This window comes from Marmota flaviventris, chromosome 17 (assembly GCF_047511675.1).
Source record: "Marmota flaviventris isolate mMarFla1 chromosome 17, mMarFla1.hap1, whole genome shotgun sequence".
NCBI lineage: Eukaryota > Metazoa > Chordata > Mammalia > Rodentia > Sciuridae > Marmota > Marmota flaviventris.
Genome location: NC_092514.1, coordinates 44,698,224 through 44,723,664, shown reverse-complemented (window position 1 = coordinate 44,723,664; position 25,441 = coordinate 44,698,224). Strand labels below are relative to the sequence as shown.

The 25,441-nt window shown below is 48.4% G+C and overlaps 1 protein-coding gene and 1 long non-coding RNA gene across 9 annotated transcripts in view; one reads left to right on the top strand and one right to left on the bottom strand.

Moving 5' to 3' along the window:
• LOC114104257 (uncharacterized) overlaps nt 1–25,441 on the top strand; it is a 30,510-nt gene that overhangs the window by 873 nt on the left and 4,196 nt on the right. Inside the window, exons 2-5 of one of the 4 annotated variants that reach the window (XR_003584811.2) lie at nt 5,310–5,378; nt 6,118–6,234; nt 6,845–7,003; nt 8,045–8,897. This is a non-coding gene — a long non-coding RNA (uncharacterized lncRNA). Of the gene's footprint in view, nt 1–5,309; nt 5,379–6,117; nt 6,235–6,844; nt 8,898–25,441 lie in introns of those variants that run through there. The other 3 variants (XR_003584812.2, XR_011705031.1, XR_011705032.1) reach the window with 3 other exon arrangements.
• Nucleotides 301–25,352, bottom strand: Septin4 (septin 4). Of its 5 annotated transcripts, XM_071603452.1 has the most exons (15): nt 24,223–25,352; nt 23,768–24,153; nt 23,059–23,103; nt 21,839–21,846; nt 7,113–7,409; nt 6,664–6,757; nt 6,112–6,198; nt 5,462–5,585; nt 2,005–2,139; nt 1,774–1,891; nt 1,578–1,679; nt 1,292–1,388; nt 1,037–1,199; nt 790–889; nt 301–528 (listed from the first exon to the last, which is right to left on the bottom strand). In XM_071603452.1, the coding sequence occupies exons 1-15, from the start codon at nt 25,350–25,352 to the stop codon at nt 469–471; spliced, it is 2,946 nt and encodes a 981-aa protein (XP_071459553.1). In that variant the 3' UTR covers nt 301–468. The 5 variants fall into 5 exon arrangements, with proteins under 5 accessions (XP_071459553.1, XP_071459554.1, XP_027806112.1 ...); XM_071603453.1 differs by lacking the exons at nt 21,839–21,846; nt 23,059–23,103; nt 23,768–24,153; nt 24,223–25,352 and adding an exon at nt 12,227–12,310; XM_027950311.3 differs by lacking the exons at nt 21,839–21,846; nt 23,059–23,103; nt 23,768–24,153; nt 24,223–25,352 and adding an exon at nt 9,427–9,695.

Sequence of the window (25,441 nt, the reverse complement as noted above, 5' to 3'; positions counted from 1 at the left end):
ATGCAGTTTATACCTTATGTTTTCCCAAGGGCTGGTATCAAATCCAAAACTGCTATAGAATTGAGGTTACTGTATATAAGAAAGATACAGGCAGGCCCAGGCCCCAGATAGTACAGTAGGATAGATTTGATCATTAAGATGAAGAAGTCAGGCTATATTTTAAGCAGGGATTGAAATGGGAAAGGGAAATTTTCCCCTCTTCCTTCCCTACTACAAGCCACCAGCATCCCCCTCCATCAGGCTTTCATACTGGGTCCTAGGATCTTGGTTTCCGAGAGGTGGTAAAGATGCAGACAGGGATACCAGAAGCCACATATAGATTTATTAAACTTTATTTCCTCTGAGTCTCTGGGGAGTCAGCAGGGATGTAAGGCGAAGTGGCAGTAGCTGCAGGAGCCTGAGCAGAGCTGGTGCTGGGAGGGCTGGCATGAGCATAAAGAAATTTAAATATCCAGGACTGAAATCCAGTTAATGGGTCTCCTTCATCTGTCTTTGGATCTTGTGTAGCATCTCCTGCATCCGCCGCAGCTGGAATAGGCAGATGCATCAAAATGGGGCCTTCTGGAGAGTCCCATGGTATTGGGGAAGTGTCCCCAAGTTTTAATCCTTTGAGTCAGGGCCTTGGTAGCTAGGACATATGATGGAAACTGGGCAGAACCACCAATCAATGTCCCAAATATGCACCAGAGCCAGGAATCTTTCTTTTCCCAAACCAAGAGATACTGAGGTTTATGATTAAACAGGGGACTTCCCAGACTGTCGACCCCTACCACCTCACACTGCTCTCACCTCTTCATCTTTCTCTCGGATTAGCTTCTCGGTTTCTGGATCCGTCCCTGGTGGAACAGCAGGGATGGGGAAATCGGTACCACTCTCACGAGTCAGTTTGCTAAGGGGAAGGGGAAAGGAGGGCTGGTAAGGCTAGGGGATCCCAGCACCAACTTAGGTTGAGCCCAGGGCCTGTAGAGGAATAAAAGAGGGGCTTGGTCTCATCCAAGGCTGCATTTGGGATCCCCCTGCTGGCTTCCAGTCATACTTGCGATTCCGTTCCTTCACCACCAGGCGGGTCATGCTCTGGATGCACTGTGCCCGGTAGTTCTCATAATGTGTCTCCCTGGTCACATCCTTCAGGTCCTGCATGTGGGTGCGCACCAGCATTGTCCTCAGCTTCACAAAGTCACAGTGCCCTGGGTTTTCCACTGCATAGCAAGGCTAGGAGTCAGCCAGGGGCATGCATAGGGGAGAGATACTAAGTGAAGGAAATACCTTGGTCCCAAGCTCAGTGCTTTACCTTCTACAATGCCCCAGGGGTACAGTCGGCCCCGAACTCGTCGCCCTCTGGCCTCTACCACAGTGTTGCTGCCAATTACCGCAAAGGGAATGCTTTCCTGAAAGAATTAGGGGAGAACTCCCTGTTCTCACCTGTTCCTTTCTACCTCTATCTTCATCTTCTCTGCTTCACTGTAGGAAGCCAGGGTCCTCCTCCTCCCCAGGAGCCTGTCCTTATATAGAAGTCTACTCTCCTCTTCTGCCCAAGAAAAAAAAGATGGAAAAGGGATGCCCTGGGATAGCCCCACCTTTAGGGCTTGGTCCTGTAATTTGAAGTCCTCATCCTCATCAGAGTCACAATCTGGGAACTGGTAGATCTTGATTCCAAAGTGCTCAATCTCCTCACGGATCTGGCAAATAGATGAGGAGCCCACAGTTCTGGGGACAGCATCTTTTCTAGAAGCCCACCTGCTTCCCTCCCCACCCACCACCAGCTTCCCTCACTTTGCGTTTCTTGCGGTCCACTTCAGGAGGTGTCAGTGTGTCCGCCTTAGCCAAGATAGGCACGATGTTGACCCGCTGATGCAGGGCCTTCATGAATTCAACATCCAATGGCCGGAGCCTGGGGAACAGGAATCTGTGACCACCTGCTAGTGGCAGCCCTGACCCTGATGCTCTTGGCCTGTTCCCTTGGCAGCACCCAGCGGTGCCAGGAGCCTCAGGCTTGGACCATACCCGTGGCCGTAGGGCGAGATGAAGTACAGGCAGCAGTGCACCCTGTTGTCTTGGATGTTCTTGCGGTTCAGGCCACTCTCATCTCGGAAATACTGCTCAAACTGCTGATCGATGTATTCTGCCACAGGCCTCCAGCTGGGGCAGGGACAGACAAGCAGAGAAACTGTGGGAGTGGGGGCTGCCTAATGAGCTCTGGGATTGCAAAGAAGTAACCCTTTCCCCGAGTAGTGTTTTCAAGATATTATTATTCTTTGGTTTGCCTTACTATACCTTCAGAGAGACTCCAGAGTGGGACAGGTGTGTATTTCACATGTCCTGATAGAAAATTTTATTGAGTATATAGGCAGAGTTCAATAAATACTAGTTTGATGAGAGAAAAGGGTGCGGGTGACCCAACAAAGCCGTAAGAACAGTAAGATGCTGGAGGCAAACACCATCTGGAAGCCAGGGAAGTCCTACGTCAGGCTAAACCCAGCCTCAGAGCCTTTGCTCATATGGTTCCCAGTCTTTCCTCCACCTCTCCAAACCTGCTCCATCCTTAGAGGCTCTATCCAAGAACCACCTCTTCCATGAAGGCTCTTTTAACTATACCAATGCACACTGCTTTCCCCTCCACTACACAGCTATATATTTACACACAATGATATTTCCATCAGTTTTAGATCCCACAGATTATGGCAGTCCCCAAGAGATTATAAAGGAGCTGAAAAATTGCCATCATATTATAGCACCAACGCATTACTCATGTGTTTGTGGTGATGCTGGTATAAACAAACCTACTGTGCTACTTAATAACAATATTGACTCTGTTACTGACTTATATATTTATTATACTATGCTTTTTATCATTATTTTAGTGTATGCCTTCTATTTATTAAAAAAAAAAAAGACAGGGAATACAGCTCCTGGGAATACAGGTAGGATGCCTGTGCAATGCTCTGAGTTTGATCCCAGCACAAAACAAGAGTTTGCTATAAAAAAAAGTTTCTGTGTTATGCCTCATAGATTCATGTTTTTAGCATTGCTTGATTGCATCAGGAGGTCACATTGAGTGATCGACATATCACCTAGGTTCATGTAAGTATGTCCCATGATGTCTGTACAATGATAAAATTACCTGATGGACACATTTCTAAGAAATGTATGTCCATAATAAAGTAATGCATGACTATATAAATATTTTTAAGAATTTCAGTTTTGGCCTTCTATTATCTAGTGTAATTCTTACTCTCTGTACAGGTAGATATTATGCATTTTGACCATTGTCATTCTCATTTTATATATAAAAAAATTAAATCCAAAGCAGCTAGAAGACTTGCTCCAGATCAGTTGGCTAGTAAATCCTCTACCCACCTGAGTCCCTGGCTTTCTGACTCCTAGATCAGTGTTTGCCATTATACATTGGCCTGACCCATTTACTGACTTTCATCTGATAGATACCTATGTTAGAGAACTGCTCCCCCATCTCAATCTTCCACCACTACCTACTAGACTGTACACATCTCAGGCACAGGGACCATTCATATTTGTTCTGCATTTCTTAAAATGTTCAACACAGGCTAGGCACCTAGCATGTGTTTCATAAATTCCTACTGATTGATTAAATGAGTTTATTAAGGTGCACTATAGGGCTTGGGCTATAGCTCAGTGGCAGAGCGTTTGCCTAGCATCTGTGAGGCACTGGGTTCAATCCTTAGCACCACATAAAAACAAACAAAATAAAGGCATTCTGTCCTACAAGTACAAAAAAAAATTTAAGTTACACTATAAACTGTGATATGGAGATTTTATTATTATTGCAATTGAAGTTATTACTAATATTATCATGGAAGGTAAATAGACTAAAGGAGAAAGCAGTACTTGCTACAGTAAGAAGCAGGTACTGGTTGGTACTAGAATTTCAAGACAAGTGGTTTGCTGAGACATACTGCTAGAGTGGGAAGGGTGACGACAATATGGAAATCACTTCACCCCACCAGGATTAAGACCATGTCCCATGAAGTAGCTTAGTGCTGTGGAAAAATATAAGAAATAGCTTTCCCCCAAGGCTTATGAAGTTGAAAAGGAATTGGTTAGCTGGGCTTAAAGTAATGATATGTAGTGATGAAGCACATAATGGGGGGTTCACAGCACAGAAAGGTCTACTAGAGTCCGATTAGTCTGTGAGGTGTGTGACCTGTGTAGTCACATAGGGACCTGCACTTAGAAGGGTTGATTTGATGTTCTGCTGTTACTATCTTGAAATCCTTAATAATTTTGAACAACAGGCCCTATAATTGGTCCTTCGATTATCATTACAAAATTTGGTGAGTATGAGTAGCCCTTTACAGTTTCCAATGCACAGGCATCATTCTGGGATGATTTTCAGATCAACTGGTTAAGGTGATAAGGGAAGGTATTTTTCTATTTTTAAAATTTCCTTAGTTATAGGTGGACATGATGTCTTTATTTTACTTTATGTGGTACTGAGGATCGAACCCAGTGATTCACACATGCTAGACGCAAACTCTGCCTCTGAGCCCCAGCCTCAGCCCTTAATTTTTAATTTTTAAAAAAAACTTTTTGCAGATCAATCCCCACTGAACCCTGGTGTGCTTTACCATTGAGCTACATCCCCTGCCCTTTTTATTTTGAGATAGGTTCTCACTAAGTTGCTCTGGCTGGCCTTGAACTTGCAATCTTCCTGCTTCCATTTCCTGAGTAGCTGGGATTATAGGGGTACATCACTGTACCAAGAAAGACTAGTATTTTCCAACTTTAAGAAATAAGAATGCAGCCATGCTCAAGATCATGCAAGATTTGAACTGTGAGTCTAGGGCTCCAAGTACCACCTGCCTAACTTTGTTAAAGGTACCACCTTTTCTTTCTTTTTTAATTATTCTCATCTACTTACGTACATCTGACCATTACCTCAGCTTCTCTCCAGTTCATAAAAAAAATAGCTAGGAATGGTGAAGTGTGCATACATGTGTGCATGTGTGTGTGTGTGTGTGACAAAACTACCTTTTCTTCTGGCAGAGAACCTGGAGGGTGCCTGGTAAACAAAGTTCTACCCATTTATTTTCTGTTGCCTCTCCTTCCCTTCAGCCCTCCCTCCATGCTCCTCCATACCCCTTTCAACAAGACCTTGCATCTAAAAGAAATGGATGTTTATTGAGCACCCACTGTGTCAGGCCCTGTGCTTCATGTTTACTTTTTTTGAGGCTCTTCTTTTTATCTTCTTTTTCCACCGCCATTATAGAATTATAGGTCAGAGTTGAATGTTAGAAATCATCTATTCCAACCCTTTCCCTCTCATTTTACAGAGAAGAAGACAGTTATCCAGTAAGGGGAGTGATATGCTTAAGGTCACAAAACCCTCTCTCTCCTGACAGGTACAGCTATGTGTGCACCTGTGTGTGTTTGCGAAGTTAGTGATGGGTCAGGGGCAGCTGGGGTTGTTTTTGGTTAGACATACCACTCTGTGTTGTTGACTGCATCCCCAAAACCTGGTGTGTCCACAATGGTAAGCCGCAGCCTCACACCCTTCTCTTCTATATCCACTGCATGCTTAGTGATCTCCACGGTTTGCATGATCCGTTCTGAAGAAGGGGGACACTGAGGCAAGGGCAAGGGCAAGGGCAAGGGCAGGGACCTGCCCAGTCAGCACAAACTATCCACCCCAGTCAGCTTTGCTGCCCAGACTGCCTCATCTACTTTGCCCCCCTTCCCACCCACAGGCTGCCTGAGGGCCTGTTCTCTGGGAACCAGCAAGGAGCACATTTCCCAACACAGGAAATGCCGGTGGCTGTTGGCTCTGGCCCCAGCCTTTTCTCTGCTCCCGGCCTTTTTGGATTCCTGGAATCCTTTGGGGGTCAGATTCTCATTCAAAGAGCAGGATTCTGATCCCTGCCCTGCTTCAGCACCCAAATCTTTAGGGAGCTGGTTGGTGGGATGCCAGGCCAGACAGGACTTTGGAGGGATGTTGTCAATCTCTCTAGGAGGTCATGGTTTCCGGCATGCTGGGAAGGGCCCCATTCCCTCATCCCCACCCCCCGACTCTGTAGTGACTTTAACATCCCAAGACAGGTCTCTCTGCCTGTCTTTACGCTCCTCTCTTTTCCTTACCTTCAGCACTGAGGAGTTTCCGGTCCCGGTATAGATCAGTGAGGAAGAGACTATTGACAAGAGTGGATTTACCCAGGCCAGACTCTCCTGACAGGAGAGAGGACAGAGGCACCAAATCAGAAGGTAAGATCTGTAGCCAAAGGGCAGCTCCACTGGATCAAGGTTTGGTGGGAAAACTGTTTTCTTATCAATTAGGACTAGACTAACCAAACCATGGCATTTTAGAGCTACAAGGAAGCAGAGATCAGCTCATCCAGCTGTCTCATTGGAATGAAGAGAGGCAACAGACTGCCCAAGGTCACACAGAAGGAGCCTACACTACAAAACTCTTGAACTACTTCATTCCCCCCAACATATACATATTTTTGGCCACCAAAGACTCCTAGCTATTTTGCAAAGACTCAGGCATTTGCTGCTTGCTCCTTCTTCCTTACCCATGCCCCTTTATCTATCTATCTCTCTCTCCCTCTCAAACACACACACACACACACACACATACACACTCCCCACCTAAAAACATCCCTTGCCCAACCCATCCCTGCCCTTTTCTACCTGCCACCATGAGGGTAAAGTCAAAGCCTTTCTTCACAGACTTTCGGTGGACTTGGTTGGGGAGGGTTGCAAAGCCCACATACTCCTTGTCATCCTAGTGGACAGGAAGGCAGAATGCATCAGGGTGAGAGACAAGAGGGGCCCTAGCACCCAGCACCAGTCTTTTCTTTCTTTCTTCTAGATCTTTCCCCAGCCTTAAAGGAGCAGTGCCAGACTCTTTTGAGTTCTCATCAGAAGCCACCAGCTGGGCCTCCTGCCCTTGCTGATACTACGTTTCCAGTGCTCTTGGGGGCAGACAAGAGTGGAGTTGGGACTGACACAGGACAGAAAGAGATCCCAGGTGCATACATACACACATACATGCACATAAACCCCAAGGCTGTCTGCCCGCTTCCTGGGTCTTCCTATACCCACCCACTGAAAGGCAAAGGCAGGGCTGAAGTCTCTACCTCAGAGGAATCATAGGGATCAAGCCTGCCCCATGGGCTGCGGGGCCGGGTGCAGGGGCTGAGAGGGGCTGGGGCACAGAAGTACTGCTGGCTGTCAGAGGACTGGGGCCACAAGGGGGGTCTGAACTCCAGGTCATCATCATAGAAGTCTGGGGCCTGGGGCCTTGGCTCCGGGATTTGGGGCCTGGACACCCTGGTTCTGGCCTCCGGTGAGTGGCAGCGCTCGCTTCCTGGGAAGTCCTTCACGAACATGCTCAGTTCTGCATCATCCGTGGTGTCCTCCAGGAAATGCTTGATCTGGAGGACGTGGGTTGGAGGTAGTGGGGTGGGGAGATGGAGTAGGTGGGAGGTGGCAGGAGGGAACCGGAAGGGAAGAACAAGGAAGAAGGCAGACATAGGAGGTGAGAAGGAGAGGGGAGAGGCACTCATGGTTAGAAGGGAAAGAACTTGGCAGCCAGGCCAGAGGATGTGCTCACCATCCCCCTTACCTTCTCACCAGTATCCTCAAGCTAAGACATGGGGAAGGGCCCCAGGGTCCAGGAGGATCCCTAGGCAGCCTCCAAAGCCCTGCTCTCCAGTTTTGGAGCTCCGTCTCAGCAGGATGTTTGTTGAGGCTGCCCTTTCTGGGGGTCTGGACAAGCCAGGATCCAGGGACTGTCCCACAGGCCAGGAAGTTAAATTGAATAAGAGGGAGAACAGCGTGGCTGAGGACTCAAGGTGAGTACAGGGAGTCAGAAGGCTAGGGGCACAGGGAATTAGGACAGAAAGAAAGGAGCTGCCTCCCAAGCAGGTCAAGAACCAGCAGGAGGTTCTGTGTCTGTCACTGCTAGTCAGCAAGCTAGGAAAACCCAGGTAAGGATTCTACCCTGGGTTCTCACTCTCCAGGGTTCAGTGCCCAGAGTTCAATCCTGCTGACCCTACTCTTACTCCAGATGCAAAACCACACCAGAATCTGGCCCTGGACCCCAGGAGAGAAGAAAAAACCTACCAGTGGATGCTGAGTATGGACAGAGGGCAGCCAGGAGGGACCAAATGAGAGGTTGGGAGGACACTGGAAGAGCCTGGAAAGAGGCTGGACCTCCAAGACTGCTGACGGCCCCCAAATGAGAGGAACATCTAGGGAAACCCCTCAGTAGTCACAGTGTGGTGGTAGGCAGAGAATGGAGTGGCTCCTCTATAGAAGCCAGTTCCACTCCACCCCCAGCTTGGGAGATGGGCAGCTCCCCCTCAGCTCTAGACCCTATATCTTCCCCTCTCTCCTTTGGGGGTCAACATCCTTTGTGGAGTGCCTGGCAGTGCTGGGCTCAGCTCTGCCTCACAACACCCACGTGCCACCCCCAGACAATGAACAACGGCCGGCTGCAGAAGCTGACTCACCCTCTGGGGGTTGGCCAAGCCAAGGGGGCTACCCTGGACCACTGTGGAGTCTCAGGCAAAGTGAAGGAGATAAGATGGTCAGAGTCTTCCTGCATAGCTCCATTTTACAAAGGGATGAAATGAAAGAGGCAGATGTGCACACTGTCAGTTTATGCCAGAGGGAAAGGACTAGGAAAGGGAAGCTAGAAGGAAAAGTCTCCTAAGAGTTACTTTCAGGCGTCACCTCTCATCCCCATACCTGCTTATAACAAACTTCGGAGCTTGCCTGGACAGAAGGGAGGGAAGAGACCCTTTAGCCTGAAACTAGAACTGGCATGTGGAGGTTTAGTGATCACAAGAGGCAATCCTAAGGCAGGCCTGATATTTGTGAGATCTGTTGGGTTAACTATACAACCCCTTTTATGCTTATTGGTCTCGCATAATGATTTAATTGTGTCCCTTTTCACTCTCAAAATTATCCCAGCTTGGACAATTAATGATACAGCAAAGAGAAGGAATGGGGCTTGAGGGATAGCATGTCCTGTTGTCTGGCAGCTAATGAGTCTGAGGAATTCCAGGAAACGTCGTCTTTCTACACAACCCCACAGTGCCCTAGCAGTTGGTCTGGGGATTGGCTAAGGATGGGAGAGAGAACTCTGCTCAGGGGGCACTGAGCAGAGGGGCAACAGGAAAGGGAAAAGGGAAGGTGCTGATGGAGAGTCCCCCCACAATCTTCCAGCAGAGACACCAGGAACTCGGCACTGTCCTTTCTGACAGTCCTGGCTATGCATCAGCATGGAGGAAGCCAAAGGGCTCTAGCCAAAGAGTCACAACACTAGGATCCTCACCTCCCATCTGTTCATACCCCCCAACTCTGCCACTGACTTTGAGCACCACTCCCAGTTAAGGCAGGGGGAAGTCAAGTCAGGTCCACCCAACTCCCAGAGCAGCATCTTACCCCAGCTTCAGTCCCATCCTCAGGGACAGAATTCCCTTGCCATCCCAGTGAACGGTCCATGCCCCACACTTCAGACTCCCTGTGAGCAAGCTCTAGGTCTTAATTTTATCTCCCAGGCAAAGTTCCTCACACACAGAAACAGCCTTGTCTTGATGCTCTTGTTGTCATCTGGCTTCCGGACTTGCTCCTTTCCCTTTTTCTTTGACCTCCCTCTGTCTCTGGCAGGGGCCAAAAAAGCCTGTGGAATGTCCTACCCCACTCCCTCCTCCTCCTCCCCTTCCCTTGGCTCCCACCCTCCAAGGGCAGCTCAGCTGCAGCAGGATCACTTGGTTCCTCTGCAGTCCCCTCCTCCTCTGATTGGCTGCCCCATGACGCCTGCTCGCTGACTGCCCTGGTGGGCACAGCACCAACCTCCCAAGTCTATCTGCAGCACAGACTCTTGATCCACTTGGCCTCTTCTGTTAACCCCCAAGGACCCTGATGCTTGCCTGAAGACTATGAACTGTCCCCAAGGTGACCTGACCCATCAGTACATCCAGGACAGTCACCCAGGAAACCTATTCCCAACTCCACCCCCCATCTCTCACCTTAAGCAGTGCTGAAGTAGGGTAGGATATCCAATGATCCTCTGAGTATAAGTTCCAGGGGTCTTCCCAAGTGTCCCTTTGTTTTCTCCCAGCAGGAGAAACTGCTATCCCACTGTCTTAGAAAATGTGCTCCTAGATTTGCCTGCAGAGAATCCCAGCCACAGAAGCAGCTTGGCTCCAGGGACTCTGACCACCCTAGTATACCTGACCTCTTACTCAGGAGGATGGGTATCAATTCTATCATCCCATCATTCTCACAAAATCAATGAGAGAGCTGCTAGCACTTGGTCTCTGAGGGGCATGGGTTCAAGCATATGGGAAACTGAATTCCAGAGGCTCAAGAGCTGCCATTTAGGTGGGAGATGAATTGAGGGGTCTGGCTGGCAGTGTACAAATGGAGCACTCCACTAGGAGTCAGAAGGCCAGTGTTTCTGGTTGGGCTGGAAACACCCCCTTGTAGTGTCTTTAATTTCAGGGTCTTAATGTCCAACTGTGAATGGCCCTTCCTTGCCTCCCAGGGAGACTGGGGAGAGAAATCACTCTGAGATACCTCAAGCTGCTTTGAACCTGAGAGAAGTAGTACTCAAGTCACAGTATAGTCATTAATGTTGATCTGTCATTCTTTTCACATGCAAATGTAAATTCCCTGGGGCTGCTGGGCTGGGGAGTTCTCTACACTGATTCCCAAAGCAGCTAGGACACCAACCTCCTTTCACAAGGAGACCCTCATAGAGGACTGTGGCCTGACATGAACCAGTAGTCAGCCTAAGGACTTGGCTGGCTTAAGGATAGGGGCCTGAGACTGGAGACTTTGTTGGTGGTGGTGTCTCTAATTAGAAAAGAACAGGGTGGCCTCGGCCAAACTGAAAGCACCAAGACCTTAGCTGAACTGAACTTGGTGTGTAACAGAAAAAGTCCCTCTGGTCCCTGCTGGGCTTGGCACTGGGGATAAACAGTGTCTCCCCAGGCTTCTATCCCTGGAACAATCAGCCTGTCCATCCCCCAGTGGGGAAAAGGAGTGGGGGCCAGGATCAGGACAGGCACCACTTAGCCTTTCCAAGGAACCCTCTTTGGGGAAGGTTATAGGGTCACCAAGACTTCCTGGCCAAGACTTGGGCCTACGCCTGGACACAGCTTGAGAGACAAGAGCCCAAAAGGTTGGCCTTTCTAAACCTGAAAGCTTCTGATTCCACAGGATGCAGGGAGTTTCCCTCTGGTGGCTGCCCTTAGCCAACATCCTGCCCCACAGGGTGGTCAAGAATCCTCTCCTGCTGTAAACAGCTTGTGCCTCCCAAAGCAGAGGGCAAAGACTGGGAGGCTTCCAGACTGGGAAAGATGGATGTGGCCTGGAGGCCCAGACACCCATAGGCTGTGTTTGTGGCAGGTTCTGGCAACAATGGCAAGAAAAGAGCTGGCATCCTCACAACCAAGCATCAAAAACCTCCTACCTGGGAATCTCTAAGAAGGCTGGCTGGGGTTACTGCTTCTCTTCCCACTACAGGCAGGTGGCAGGAATGAGTCCCCGCCAACCCCCACACACTGCAGAAGGACCTAGTTGGGGAGTTGGGGGGGGGGGGGTAGGTGCAGCAGAGGAAGCTTCCCCACTGTTCCTGTCTGGGAGGCAAATGATACAGCTGATCCCACCCCACTGGATGGTGGGGTGGGCTTTCCTCTCAGGTGTTCAGGTGTTTCTTTAAGAAAGGGGCTGCCAGGTTTTGGAAAGGAGGGACCAAGAGTCTCACCATCCCTTTTAGGATGCTGGCAGTTTTGTGGATCTCCTCTATGTTTTCCAAAGGAAGTTGGTGCTAGCTTCTGCGCTCCCGGTAGGTGAGTGAGGAAGGATCATCTAGGTAACAGATGACTCAGGCAAGGGCGGAGACCCTCACCACCCTCATCGCTGACGCGCCTTCCCCAGAACAACATGCTGGTCTCTACCGCGGGCACCTCCCACAACACAGACCCACCCCTTCCTCCAAGACCAAGGGCAACTCGTCGGGGGTCGCGGCCTGTTCGGTAGCTGCTTGGCTTGGGGGGAGAAACTTGGGAACGGCGACGCAGCGCCACCCGCTAACAGTGCCTGCCCGAGCCTGGAGCTGGCTACAGCTCCTCTCGCCCCGCATAGCCGGGGCTGCAGCGCCGCGGGTCTCCTCGGAGCCGCCCGGGAGCGGCGGGCCCTGAGCGCCCTGGCCCTGCCCTGCACCCGCCGGTCTTACCATGGCTGCAGCCCGGGCCGGGCCGGCTCCGCCTGGACAGCGCCCGAGCGACCCGCGGCTGGAGCTGAGCGCGGACCTCACCGCACCGCCTGCCCCCACTCGCCTCCCCGAGTCCCGACCGCTTGGGGCGGGGCGAGTCGGCGGGGGCGGGGCGAGTCGGGCCCCGGGAGGGGCCTGCACCTCCGCGGTGGGTGCCCGCGCGAACTAGGCTTGGGGCGCCAGCCATCCCCTGAAGCATAGAGCAGGGTGGAGGCCTCGGCTCCTTGACCCTGAGCTACTTTGGCTACCTGGCTTTTTCTTAATCCTTGGAGTGGCTTCTTTGGACAGCTCAGGACCACGGGAGTTTAAACCAGTACCCAAAAAGAAAGCAACAACCACCTAGCATCCCTAGAAGGAGATGCCTTTGCAAAGGGAGGAGTTGCCATACGAGTTGGAGAGAAACATTTGGTCACCCCAGGGATTCATCAAAGTGTTATGGAAGTTTGATGTCCAAGTTACTGATTGTCCATACCCTCACCACACCTCCTAAAGGAGAATGTCAAAACATTCTCCAGCTCTATCCAAGCTGTGGAAAAGACAGGTTAGCAGTAAGTTCCCTTTGTGCAGGACCTCAGATTAGAGATTAAAGAGGATTTACTGCAGAAATTATTCAGGGATCATCTGCTGGAAGGCTAGAAGGGGGAGGCTGAGTGGCTTTAATAGGGCATTGGAGCCTTGCCTAGAGCTGAGGAAAGCTGGAAGGGCCTCTGGGGAGGCCAGCCTAGGCATGACCCAGGCTCAGCTGGACCATACTTCCTCTGACAAGCAGGTGAGATGCTGTAGGACAGATGCTTCAGCATCTTTAAAAGCATTAGAAGCTCAGAGGTGCCAGAGCAACAGCTAGAGAGAGGTACATGCTTGGAGGTGGGGAGTTGGTGAGGTCCAGAAGCATCCCCCTCAGACCCCAAAAGCCCTCCTACAAGGACAGGCTGACTGGCCTTTGCCTGTATTTGTTCTGGACAAAACTGAGCCCCATAGGTATGGCGCTGTCTATGGGTGGAAGTGTCAGATGCCTGCCTATCTTATTTCTATCTGATCTGTGAGTTATTGGCCTCAATTGAGACCAGTCAGTATTCAGTCAAGGGAGGAATAGCAGATAAGATCCGGCTCTGGAAAACATGGAACTGCTGTAGGAGATATGACTGGATATTTGGCACTGGTGAACTGGGAGATTAAGAGAGGTTGTTGCTTAAAGACATCAGGAGCAAATATTCATTAACCAGCAAGTTGAGGAGAAAAACTCCTAGTAGCTGGGCAACCATGAGCAACTCACTTCACCTCTCAGGCTCTTAGTTCCTCCTGAAAATGAGGGGAATTAAACTAGGTTATTTTTAAGTTTCCTTGCAATTTCTGGCATTCTAAAAGTAGATTTAATGAAGAAGGAGGGTATGCTGTAGGCCTTGGAGGAAGAAAGCAAGGTAACAGAAGGAGATACTAAAGAAAACTTGGACTTGAAGAGACTCAGATGGCTCTGGAAGCATAGGAAAATGGGGATCTACAGCTTGACTCCAGTGAGAAGGGACCTCTGAAGTTCTAGAGAGGCTCCCAGAAAAGGCCTGGGGTAGACCCAGGAAATCTGAAGCTTACTCAGGAGGACAAAAGACCTAAAGAGATAATCAATGGCTGTTAGAAGTCTGCAGAAGCAGTAGTGGCTACTGCCATCAGATTCAACGGTCACGACACCCCACTGTTCAAAGCCCTAGACCCCTATTACTGATGCAGGTACATTTATCTTGGATAAATTCTACTTTTATGAGTAACTATAACACACCAATTTTTTAAAATAAATTATTAGAAGGACCAACAGAGGTGAGGCCAGGGATTGGAGGAGGGAGGAGAAGAGGCAAAGGAGTAGCACCAGGGATCGAAATGGAGCAAATTATGTTATATAATTTATTATTATAAATAATAATTTATATTATTATTAATTAATAACTTTTATTATTTGATTTATAATAATTATTATATATAACCCTATATTCATGAATATGTTAAAACTGAGCCCCACAATTATGTAAAACTATAATGCACAAAAATAAAAAAGAAGAATACCTCTTGGGTGCTTCCAACCAGTAGTCTGTGACTTGAGGTGGGGAGGAAAAGAAGGCAGCCCCATCAGAGAGTCTTATTTTCCTTTATCATAAGAACCTTCCTCCCCAGAACTCAAGCTGTATTTAAAGTGTGGACACAGAAACAGCTCAAAAGGCAGCTCAATGCCTAACATGCAGAAGACCCTGGGTTCATTCCCTGGCACCACACAAAAATATAATTAGTTCAGCTAACTCATCCTCATCTGTGCTGGAATCCCCACTCCTCTCTGGCACCCACTGCTCAGGCTCCAGAAAGCCCTGTGTCCAAAGGCATGATTGTGCCAGCTTGCCTTGAGAGAGGTGAGGCCCTTGGGGCTGGGGATGTGGCTCAAGCGGTAGCGTGCTCGCCTGGCATGCATGTGGCCCGGGTTCGATCCTCAGCACCACATACAAACAAAGATGTTGTGTCCACCGAAAACTGAAAAATAAACATTAAAATTCTCTCTCTCTCTCTAAAAAAATCAATCTAGAATTCTATACACAAAAACAAATGTCAAAAAAAAAAAAAAAAAAGAGAGAGAGAGAGAGGTGAGGCCCTAAGAGAGGACTGAGACCATGGAACTTAGCTCCAAGCAAAGAATCTTGGGGTTTGAGTCCCTTTCTAACCACGGTACCAGAGGTCTAACATAAGACATGCTGGGTGAAATAAAAGCTGCAAATAGACTTGAGCCATTCTACCTGCACAGCCCCAGTATGCTAGCCTTGTAGCATTTAGAGAGTTCTCAGAGAAGATGGCCTTGGCATATGTCCCCATGCCAGCTTGGACTGTTAACATCACTGCCTAAAAGTCCCTTTCCCTGCCTGGGCCCGTGTCCCTCAGTGAAAGAGGCCGAACTCCCCTAGCTCCAGACCTCTTGCTCCATGTTGCTGGAGTTCCCATACCTGATCCGAAGCAGGGCCGACTTACAGCAGCCCTCCTATAAGTCATTGATGACAGAGTGCCTTCCCATCTCTAGCCGGCAGGTGGCCTAGCCAAATTTGCCTCAGCACAACTCAGCTCTGACTTTTCCTTGATATTTAACATCCCACCAGGCGTTAATGTCCTTGTCTAGAGTACAATTTCTCAGGCACTGCTAGGGTGGTGAGCCAAATGTTTGGGGAGTAGCTGCTTAGCTTAGCAAAGAGGGTGACTCCTCTGGTAAACTCAAGTAACCACAGCTCCCCCATGTTGTTGTGACTCCTTTATTTAGGGCAGGCCAACATGGTCTGTATGGAAAACCTCCCAGCCCCCTCTACTGGGTCTTTCCTGACCACACATGGCAAAGGTTGTGTGGCACAGGTGCTAATAAGCAAGGAGACTGCACTCAGGCTAAGCCAGGGCCAAGGTTCAGGCCAAGAATAAAGACAGATTACCACAGGAAATCAGGATTTCAGATCTGCATGACTAGCAAAAGACTACTTTTGCCTTTCAGTAGCTGTTTTCTCTAAGTGGTGCAAGAACTAATTGTACCTCCCTTCCCCCAGAGGTGGATGAGTCACTGATGATATAGTCAGAGAGCCCTAGAGGGGTGGGGGCAAAGGGCCATCACTAGGTTGTGTCTTTTTTTTAATATTTATTTTTAGTTTTTGGCGGACACAACATCTTTGTATGTGGTGGCTGCACGCATGCCAGGCGAGCGCGCTACCGCTTGAGCCACATCCCCAGCCCTAGGTTGTGTCTTTTAAGGAAAGCTCAGCCAGTCTGTTCAGCAAGGTCTGTGCAGAAGGAAGAAATCAAAATATCTTAAGAATTGTATTTCTTGGTTCCTGCTGAACAGTCACAGAGAGGGGCATTCCAAAGGTGGCAGGGTGCTGGAAGTCAGCCACTCTGATAGGGCATGTTCTTCTAACACCCACCCTAGGCAGGGTAGACGGAGGAGCTCAGAGCTGGAGGGACTTGCAAATCTCCATGTGACTATCTAACTGAATGTCTGACTCTCCTCATGAACTTCCTTATCTTTCCTGCCTCCATCTGAATACCTCCCGTGGCCAACTAACAACATTGGACTTCAACCTTTGGGCAGCTGAGTTCCAAGGTCTTTCTCAAAACTGAGCCAAAATCTGTGTTGTCCCCCTGTCTTTTACCCTCCAAGTGTTTCCATACTAGAAGCTTTGCTGACTCATTTCATTGAACTTTGCTTTGTCCTTGGATGTCCACACCCTCTCAAGTGACCCATCTATATACTTTTCTCTTGTAAATTAATCATAAGCCCCTCAAGGGCAGGAGCCTGTCTTCTATTTTAACCTCTATTCATTTCAATCCAGGGAACATGATGTCAACATGTGATGTGATGTCTGCCCTAGTAACCAGGTCCCTGCCCCCAAGAGTTGACTGATCAATATGAACTCACTAAAAGGATGCATTGATTAGTGTTCCATTCTGACTTTTTAGAGCGGGACAAGCCTTGAGGCTGTGGGCTACATTGACCCATCACTTGCCCTTAATTCTGGCTGCTTTCAAGTTCATGCCCACCTCCCGGACTCATAATTCACATGCAAGTAAATGGATGCTGCTCCCACTAAAACCATCCTCTTTGTAGTTTTTTTAAAATATATTATTTATTGTCAATGGACCTTTATTTTATTCATTTATATGCAGTACTGAGAATTGAACTCAGTGCCTCACACATGCTTGCCAGGCAAGCATTCTACCACTGACTGAGCCACAACCTCAGCCCCTCATAATTATTTTGGGCAGGCCAACATGGTCTGTATGGGAAGTTATTTTGCCAGGAAGATATGGCTACACAAGAAGGATTTCTATACCACATACTTGAAACTCTGAGGCAAGATCTTCTTAAAGAGCTTCCAACTTTGAACAAATCCTGAGCCTCAGTTTTTTCATATGTCAAATAGGAAAAGGTATAATGTAAGGGTAAAAGAAATTGAAGTTAAAGCATAAAAGTTAAAGGGTAAAAGACCGGGTGTTGTAAAAGTTTCTAAGCTGCAAGGTCTGAGTTAAAATGTAAAGGAGGTATTGTTAGGTTTCTATATTACCTGCAAAACCTGAAATTTCTGTAGCTGTTAAGACAATGCTTAGAACCGCCCAGTAAACATTTCCCCTGATTGTCTGGTTGTTTAATAACTGAAGGGGTCTGTGTGGTTGCACGCAGGCCTTGCAGGGCCTGAACCAATCAGTTTGAATGTGTACTCTCCTTAGGAATGACCTATCACTCCAGCCTGACCTGTTCCCGCCAATGAATGAACTAATCATGTTTAGGAGTTGTTGTTCAATTTTCCCGCGCCTCATGATGATTTGTTCTGATGTATACAAAGCCCTCTGCCCTCCCCAAAAAGTGTGCTTAAGCAATCCTCAGCCCCTGCTCGGGGCTCTGGGCTGCTTTCCCTTCTTGAGTGGGCACGGAGCCCCAGCATGCTGGTTCAATAAATCCCCCTTCTGCCAATTGCATGAGTGGTCACTTGGTGGTCTCTTTCTCCGACGTTTCGCGGGACCCTTACAATAATACCCTCAGAGATTGCTGTAAAAATTCACTAACACATTTAACAAGGTATAATCACCAAAATGAATGGTAGTTATTATCTCAGCTCTTGGGAAAATTATCTACACCAAACCAGCCCCTGTCAACTATGATTTTTTCAAATGACTTCTCTCCTGAGGATTAGGAATGTGCGTGTATAATGGTTGTAGACATATGGGAGGAGAGAGAATAATTGAGTAATTCCTCAGACTAAGGTGACAATGGAATGACCATGCTCTTGGCTCCCGTGGAGTCAGCTTTTCCAGTTGGACACCACTCCATCTCTAGAAAGCAGGTCTTGGTCTCAGACCTACTAACCCAAATTCCTGAAGATAGCCACTATGGAGACCCCATGGATCTAGATGACTTTGCCTATGGTTAGTGTGCCAAACAAGGCCGAGACTTTGGCTGGCCCAGTCCTCTTACTCAGTTTCAGAGGCTGGACATTTCTCAGGAACTGCCTCACATTCTGTTCCCCTCCTCCAGCCTTCATTCAGCCCCCAAGGTGCAGCTGTCTTTTGCTGCTCCCCTCACAGCAGCTGAGACAAAAGCAGCTGAGCAGAGGTGGGTGAAGGGACATGGCCATTTCTGCCACTTAGGAAAGCCTTCTTCTGCTGAGCAGCTGTTGGGGTGGCTTCTGGGTTATGGATTACCCAAGTATGTACTAAAGCCAACCTCCATAATTCACCCAGGCCTACTATTCTTCCTCTGACTTGAAAAATCCACCATTTCAAACACCACCAAAGTACTCTTATGAAAAGATATCATGTTGGAGATGGATTCCAGTCAGGAAAGCAAGTAGCTTCTGAAAATATACCAGAAAGTTCAAAGTAGATATGGCAAGTTCTTTCCTATGTGGGATTTTTCTGGACAGAACAAAAAACAAAGGGAGTCTGTCCTCCCTTTTGCCATCAAACCCGAGAGGAAGGCAACACATTTTCCTCTGTCCATTTCATAGGCAAAAGGAGGGACCTGTCCAGATCTCACAATGAAGCCAGGAAATCATTTCCCTTACCCTGTGCTTCCAGGGATTCTTGTTGAGGTAAACCACAGCTTGTCCCAGTCCCAATGACTTAACTGTCATGGGGTGCCCAAGACTGAAAGGATCCTTGGAACACAGGACTTTCAGTGCTAAACCCCTATGAATTAATTGTTCAACCTTGCCTGTCCCCAAATTAGCAAGTCATGGCCAACGGTCACCAGACTTCGTCCTGCTCTGGAGTTGGCAACCCATGGAAGCTGGAGATGATCAATGTATCATCTGACTGGATGAGATGGCTACTTCCTAGGACGTTGCGTGGTAGGGTCAAGCTATTATGAAAAGCCTCCTGTGATGCTCTGCCCCATTTTCAGCCTTTCTTTCAATAATTCCCTTTCCTCTCAACTATGATCCTCTATACAAAGCAAAGGTAATGGGAGAGGTGAGAAAAAACAGTCTACAAGGTTGCTTTCAGACAGCCACATCCTAGGATTATTACCATCCCCATGAATGCAGACACATTCCAGGACCTTCCAAGGCTTTGAGGTTTTTTGTATAAACAAAGTGCCCCTCAGCAAAACTTCTCAGTAGTTCAGGAGTCAAAAAGAGGCTGACTGTCCAGTCCCTCGGGGGTCAAATGACATGTTATCTTAAAGACATTGAGGTCTGTCTCAGGTAACACAAAGATGGTCTTCTCTGGTTCCTGGCCTATTCTCCAGAGTTGGTTAGTTTCTTTATACACACACACACATACACACACACACACACACATATATTCACATACGTTATATATATATATACACATTCATATGTGTGTGTGTGTATGTGAACACACACATATGAATAATATAACCATCTTGTTCTCTGATGGCTTGAGAAGTCTTATATGAGGGTGAGTAGGACAGGTGCCTTGAAAACACAGGATCTTGAAGCTGGGGTGGCTCTGTCCATCAGAGGAATTGAGGCTCCACCTATTCAAGAGGAACTCCCCAGAGCTGTATGAGAAAGGAGCCCACCCCCCCATCCCCCTGCCATTACTGACCCAAAAGAGCTTCTGCTAGTTCTCTCTCAACAACAACAAAAATGATTCCCTCTATCCAGCACAACCTCCTTGGGGAGATTTTAGCCCCTAATGTCCCAATCCAAGGATGACAAGTATCTGTCCCCTAAGACAAAAGGGCCTTGAGGAGCCATTGGGGAGGAGACTGACAAAGACAGACGTAGGCTGAATTAGGCACCATCCCCAGCTGTGGACCCACAGGGCCTTATGAAGCTCAACAACAAACACGCCATCTTCCACAAGGCAGGCAAGCCTAGTGCTGGGGCTGGGCCACCAGAGAATTCTTGCTGGGAATGGAATCTGGAACAGACTCTATGGTCAACCGTTTTCAGATCAGAGGAAACAGAGGCCTTGGACACCAGCACCAGAGTCTCCATTCTGAGGTTGCCTGAGGACCATGCAGCTTGGGGGACAGACTGGAGAAACCTAGTTATCTTATATTTTCCAGGGAGACTATCTGGCCCACATCAATGCCCCCCTACTTTCAGGGAGCCAGAGAAGACCAGAAGCCCAGCTGCCTGGGAGCTTCTCTTCCCAGCTTCTGGGGAGCAGCTCTGCTGCCGAACAGGGCTGGAAAGCTGTAATTATCCAGACAGGATAAGAGCTATTTTTGGAAGGAGCTGTCCTGCTGCCAAGGCTTTTGACTTCCTAAACTAAAACAAGATGCACAGAAAAAAAATGGGTGAGGGTGGGGGAGGACAGGGAGGAGCCTTCTCTGTCAAAAACATCAAATCTTGAACGAAGGGAAATAGTGCCCCCTCCCAAAGGTATAGATTTAAATTAAGAGGTAAGCAAGAAGCCAGTTGTTAATATAACTCCCCTGGTTTGGGGAAAGAGGGTGTAACTGAACCCCCTTACCCACCCCTTGCTGACTCCCTCTCTCCTAAGACCCTCCAAGGGTACCTATTCAGTCTGTTCTGTTTATTTTGACATTTGAATACAAACTATTACAAATTGTTATTTAAACGTTTCCTGTCCATATCTTATCTTCCCAACCAGATGGTCAGTTTCTCACTGCCAAAGAACGTTATGTGTGTACTATGAGATTTTTCCCCAATCATGCCTAGAGTGCTAGGTATCTGAATAAAAATTGTCTATGAAAAGGAAGGAGGGAGGGTCGGAGGGAGGGAGGGAGGGAGGGAAGGAGGGATTTACTGTTTTATAAGGAGGCAATCTCTAAAAGTGGCTGCTCCCACCTACAGCTGAGCCCAGGGCTGGGGGCTGGATAATGGCAGAGGAGGTGGAAGCTGCATTCCTGGATACCTCCCCTTCAGCTGCTTGGTTATCTAAGCTCAAGTTGTCCCCGACTCATTTGTTTCTTGTCTGTAGTCAACTGTTTGGCCTGGGCCAGCCAGCCCATGGATGGAATCTACTAGAGGTCATTGCTAGGTGTTGGATAAGAGAGGAATATGACAAGAGAAAGAATGAAAACAGGAAGAGCTTTGACCATCTTATCAAACATGGGCCAAGAAGAGCCAAAGTACTATGGGAACAATAAATACACTGCAAAATCAGGACGCTGCCAAATTTAGGACAGAGGATTGCCAAAAGCAGAATCCACCTTATGCCTTTCCAAATTAAGGACCCAAATAGTGTGTAACCCAGAAAAGTGACCCCTTTCTGGAGTGCCCCTGGCAGGAGAGGAGGGAGTTAGGTGGGGACTAATCCAACGCATAGCTGCCCTGTCTTCCCACAGAGCACTTGGCAAGATTCATCATCTGCTAAAACGTCTCTGTTCTTTCTCTCCAGGGCTGCAACTAGCTCATATAGCACTTGTGCAGATCTCCCTCTGGGGAGAAGCAGTGCCACAGGTGCACAGCTTGGCAAGTGGAACACAAGCACACTTGTGCAATGGACAAACTACCCAACCATACCAAGCAGCTCTATATCCCTCCACACCCACTTCCTTCAGAGGACTAGAGGAGGACTTGAACAACGGGGTGGGGCACTGGATGGCTGGAAATAACTTCCCAGTGGCATTCTTACCTCTTCATCTGTCATAACAAAGAAGTAGAAGCCAGGCATTCCCAGGGGGCAGCAAGTGGAATCAGACAGTACCAACAGAAGGGGAAAAAGAGAATTTTACTAAAGATGTCCAGTGAGAATAGGCATAACCTGATCCAAATCCCCACCTATTCCAAGTGGCCCAAATAACAATAGCTAGCATTTACTGAGTGCTCACTGTGGACAAGTTCCATGCTAAGTAGTGAACACAATAACCTAGAGAAAGCCATTATTTCCACATAACCTGTGGGAAACTGAAGATTGGAGAGGTAAAATAACTTACCCAAGGTCATAGTCAGGAAATAGTAGACCTGGGGCTCAAACCCAATAAAACAATCCCAGAATCCATACTTTGTTACCTTCCTGTTTTATCGAGTTTTGCTCCCTCTGAAAGACAGAGCTGCCCTTCTCTATTCTTTGCAATTTATCATTCAGAGGGCTCATCCTGGTTGGGAATGGACTGGATTCCCAGGGCTCTCCTCCCCAATAACTTCTTCATCCAGATCCCTGGCGTCTATAGTGTTCATGGGACTGGAACTTATGTTGGGCCACACAATGCTCACAAGCAAGTAGTCCCTGATGCTGAGATTTACTCTCTGAGGGCTCATCCCCACCATCCACTGTGACCAGAGAGACCAAGAATAAAAACTGAAAGGAGAATCCTGAGGTCCTGAGGACACTTATGGCTTCTAGCCTTGGCCACAAAACCCACTGATGACCACAAGGAGAAGGTCCAGACATACATGGAGACCCTTTCTGGGCAACAGCTATTATATCCCCAGGTCATAGTATTGGGGATTGAGGAGGGTCGAGGAGCCAGAGAGACACATGAATTAGTCTGGAGGCAGCTCTGAAGAAGACTATGAAGCAGGGAGTTTGCTTTGGTGTGTTTTTTTTTTTTTTTTAAAGGACATGATAAGTAGGACCAGGTAAGCCAAAAGGCTATGAGGCTTAAATCATTCTTCATTCCTGCAGTGACTTCTCATTAAGAGGAGAATCTTGAAAATGAAAAAATTTCCAATTCCCAAAGGGATGGCGCTAGTGGTGAATTTATAGGCAAGACAAGTTGTTCCTCTGCTCCTTTAGGTCAAAACCCCAGCAGGGACTCTACTAAAAGACCAAGCTCTATAATAGAGTAAAAAGGCCACCCTCTGCCCCTCAACGTTTCTCACAATGAACCCAAAGGAAGGAAAAGCACAGACCTCTTAGCCACCAGATGATTCGATTCTGCATTTCCTCAGAGACATCTGAAAATAACAGACTGATTATTGCTTTCTTCTGTCTGTGGGATGACACCCCTCGCCCCCATTACATCATCTACCTTTCTAGCTCCTTATGTCTCCACCCAAAGGTGCCCTCAGCCCTCCACTCTCTCCAAGAGGTCCTCCCACTTAGGCCCAAATATCATATTCCCCTTTCCCTCTCCCTTCCTTCCACCCTCCCTCTTCACCACCATTAATGTCTTCCCCCTCCTGTAAGCCCAAGTCTCAAGTCATCTGTGCCCTACCTACTCCACGTTGATGCCAGAAAATTTACCTGAGGCCCTTATTCTTTTCAACAGCCCTTACCAGCCCTCACCCCAGCTCAGTTCTTCATCTCCACTCTCAGGAATCAGCTTCCGATCCTGCAAACCACTCTCTACTACCTTCCATTGAAAAGTTAAGCAGCATTGCCTGGAAGAGTCAATGCCTGACGCCAGGCCCAAGCATCATCATCGAGGTCATTAACTTGGAGCTCAGAGAAGCTGGCAGAAAAGTCATGGAGCATTGGGCTCAAAGATGGAACTAGATTTGACACTGGCCGGAGGGCAGCCCTGAGGCCCGAAATGAAGAGGGGGGCCTTTCCTGCCCACCCCAATGTCCCATCTCACTAAATTGGGGCTGCACTTGGGCAGTATGCTTCTTCACATACCCAGGAAGAAAGCATTAAACCTTTGAATGGGTTGTTTGATGGTGTGCTTGGGGGCCTGAGGCACTTCCCTCAATGGTACCCGACCTGGAGACTCCTTTGGTGATGGTGGTGATGGTGGACTTGCCTTCTCTCTCTGGAACATCAGGTCCTCACAGAAAGGGCTTGAGTCCATTTCAAAAAGGGACACTAAAGGGTCTAGGGGAGGAGGAGACTTAGGCTCAAAATCAGGTGTTGTCGGCCGGCTTTGGGGTATTTCAACTTCAGGATTCAGTAAGGCCCACCATGAGGAGTCAGGCCCATACCTAGGTAAGGACCGAGGGGGTAAGGGCCGAGGGGTCAGTTCCACTTCTGCATGGATGGAAGGCTTTCGGGAGGGTTCTGGATACCTGAGTGCAGGTCCTGGGGACACGTAGATAGTTTCTGGGGGCCTTTGCATTTGCTGCTTATGGACGGGCTCTGGAGTGACAAAGACGAGAGATTTGTGGGGGCCCTCAGACCCTGCTCGAGATGTCACACGCTGAGTTGACTGTCTTTGTGGAGAGATGGTGGCCTTGCGGCTGACCTCACGGCCAACCTCGCTGTCTCGGATTGGGGACCCCATGTTGGACTCCACCTCTGATGACATTATGACCTTTGGAGAATGCTTGGTCTCGGTGTAGGCAGGATGCTTGTAGAGAGTCTCAGGAGCTGAATGTGCTGCTCGGTGTCCACCATCTAAATCTTTAAGGACAGAGAGTTTGAGGGATGATGCCATTTTCATATTCCTTTGAAAGGCCTTGGGTTCTGAAGGAGTTGAGCTGTGATGATCCACTTCTGGCTCTGGGCTAGCGAGCCTTCTATGGACTGTCCGATGGTCTACCACACGGCTGTGGCCATGCTCTGGGCTAGAGGGACGCTTTGGAGGTCTGACCTCACCAACACTAAAAATCTTTCGAGTGGTCTCTGTTTGTATTGCTTCATCCTTTGGATAGGCTGAAATCCTACGAGGAACTCTGACCCCTTGAGGATTCTGGACCTTGGAAGGTGGGTCTTCTTGCAAGTTATGTAATTGCAAGCTATCCTTCTGGTCCATAAAACTTAAGCGACGGGTGGACTTGGCATCGGGGGGTGAGATACGATGGCCAACTTCACGCCCTGGCTTGCTTTCACCACTTCTTCGCATTGCTTCCTCTCTGACTGGACTAAGGTGCCGATGTACACTTGTAGAATGGGAAGCCGGTGTCTGAACTTGCTGGTTCTTTCGATGAGGAGAGTGATGGCGGTGTGCCTCTGTTCTTATTCGGGTCTCAGTTCCCCGATGGAATTGTGCTGTAGAGTGGACATGCCCTGAATGTGGGGACACAAATCGAGAGTAGTCTGATGCTGAATGGGGAGTAGTGGGAAGTGCAGCTTCTAATTTTTGCTGGGGAGAAGGATTCAAAGAGACAGCAGCACTTCGGTGGCTTGAGGAAAGAAGGTACCCATGTCCCCGATGAGGGGTGGAAGTAGTAACCTCAGCCCCTTTATGTGCTGAAACTGCTACCTTGGACCCAGTTTTATTTGTCTTGACCACCTGAAAGACTGTGCCCTTCTGGGTAGATGCCATATTTTATCGCTGGCTTGTCTTCAGGATCCTAATGAAGCCTGAATATTTACCCTCATTTTTAAAAAGCTGCTGTTCTTGGACTCCCACAA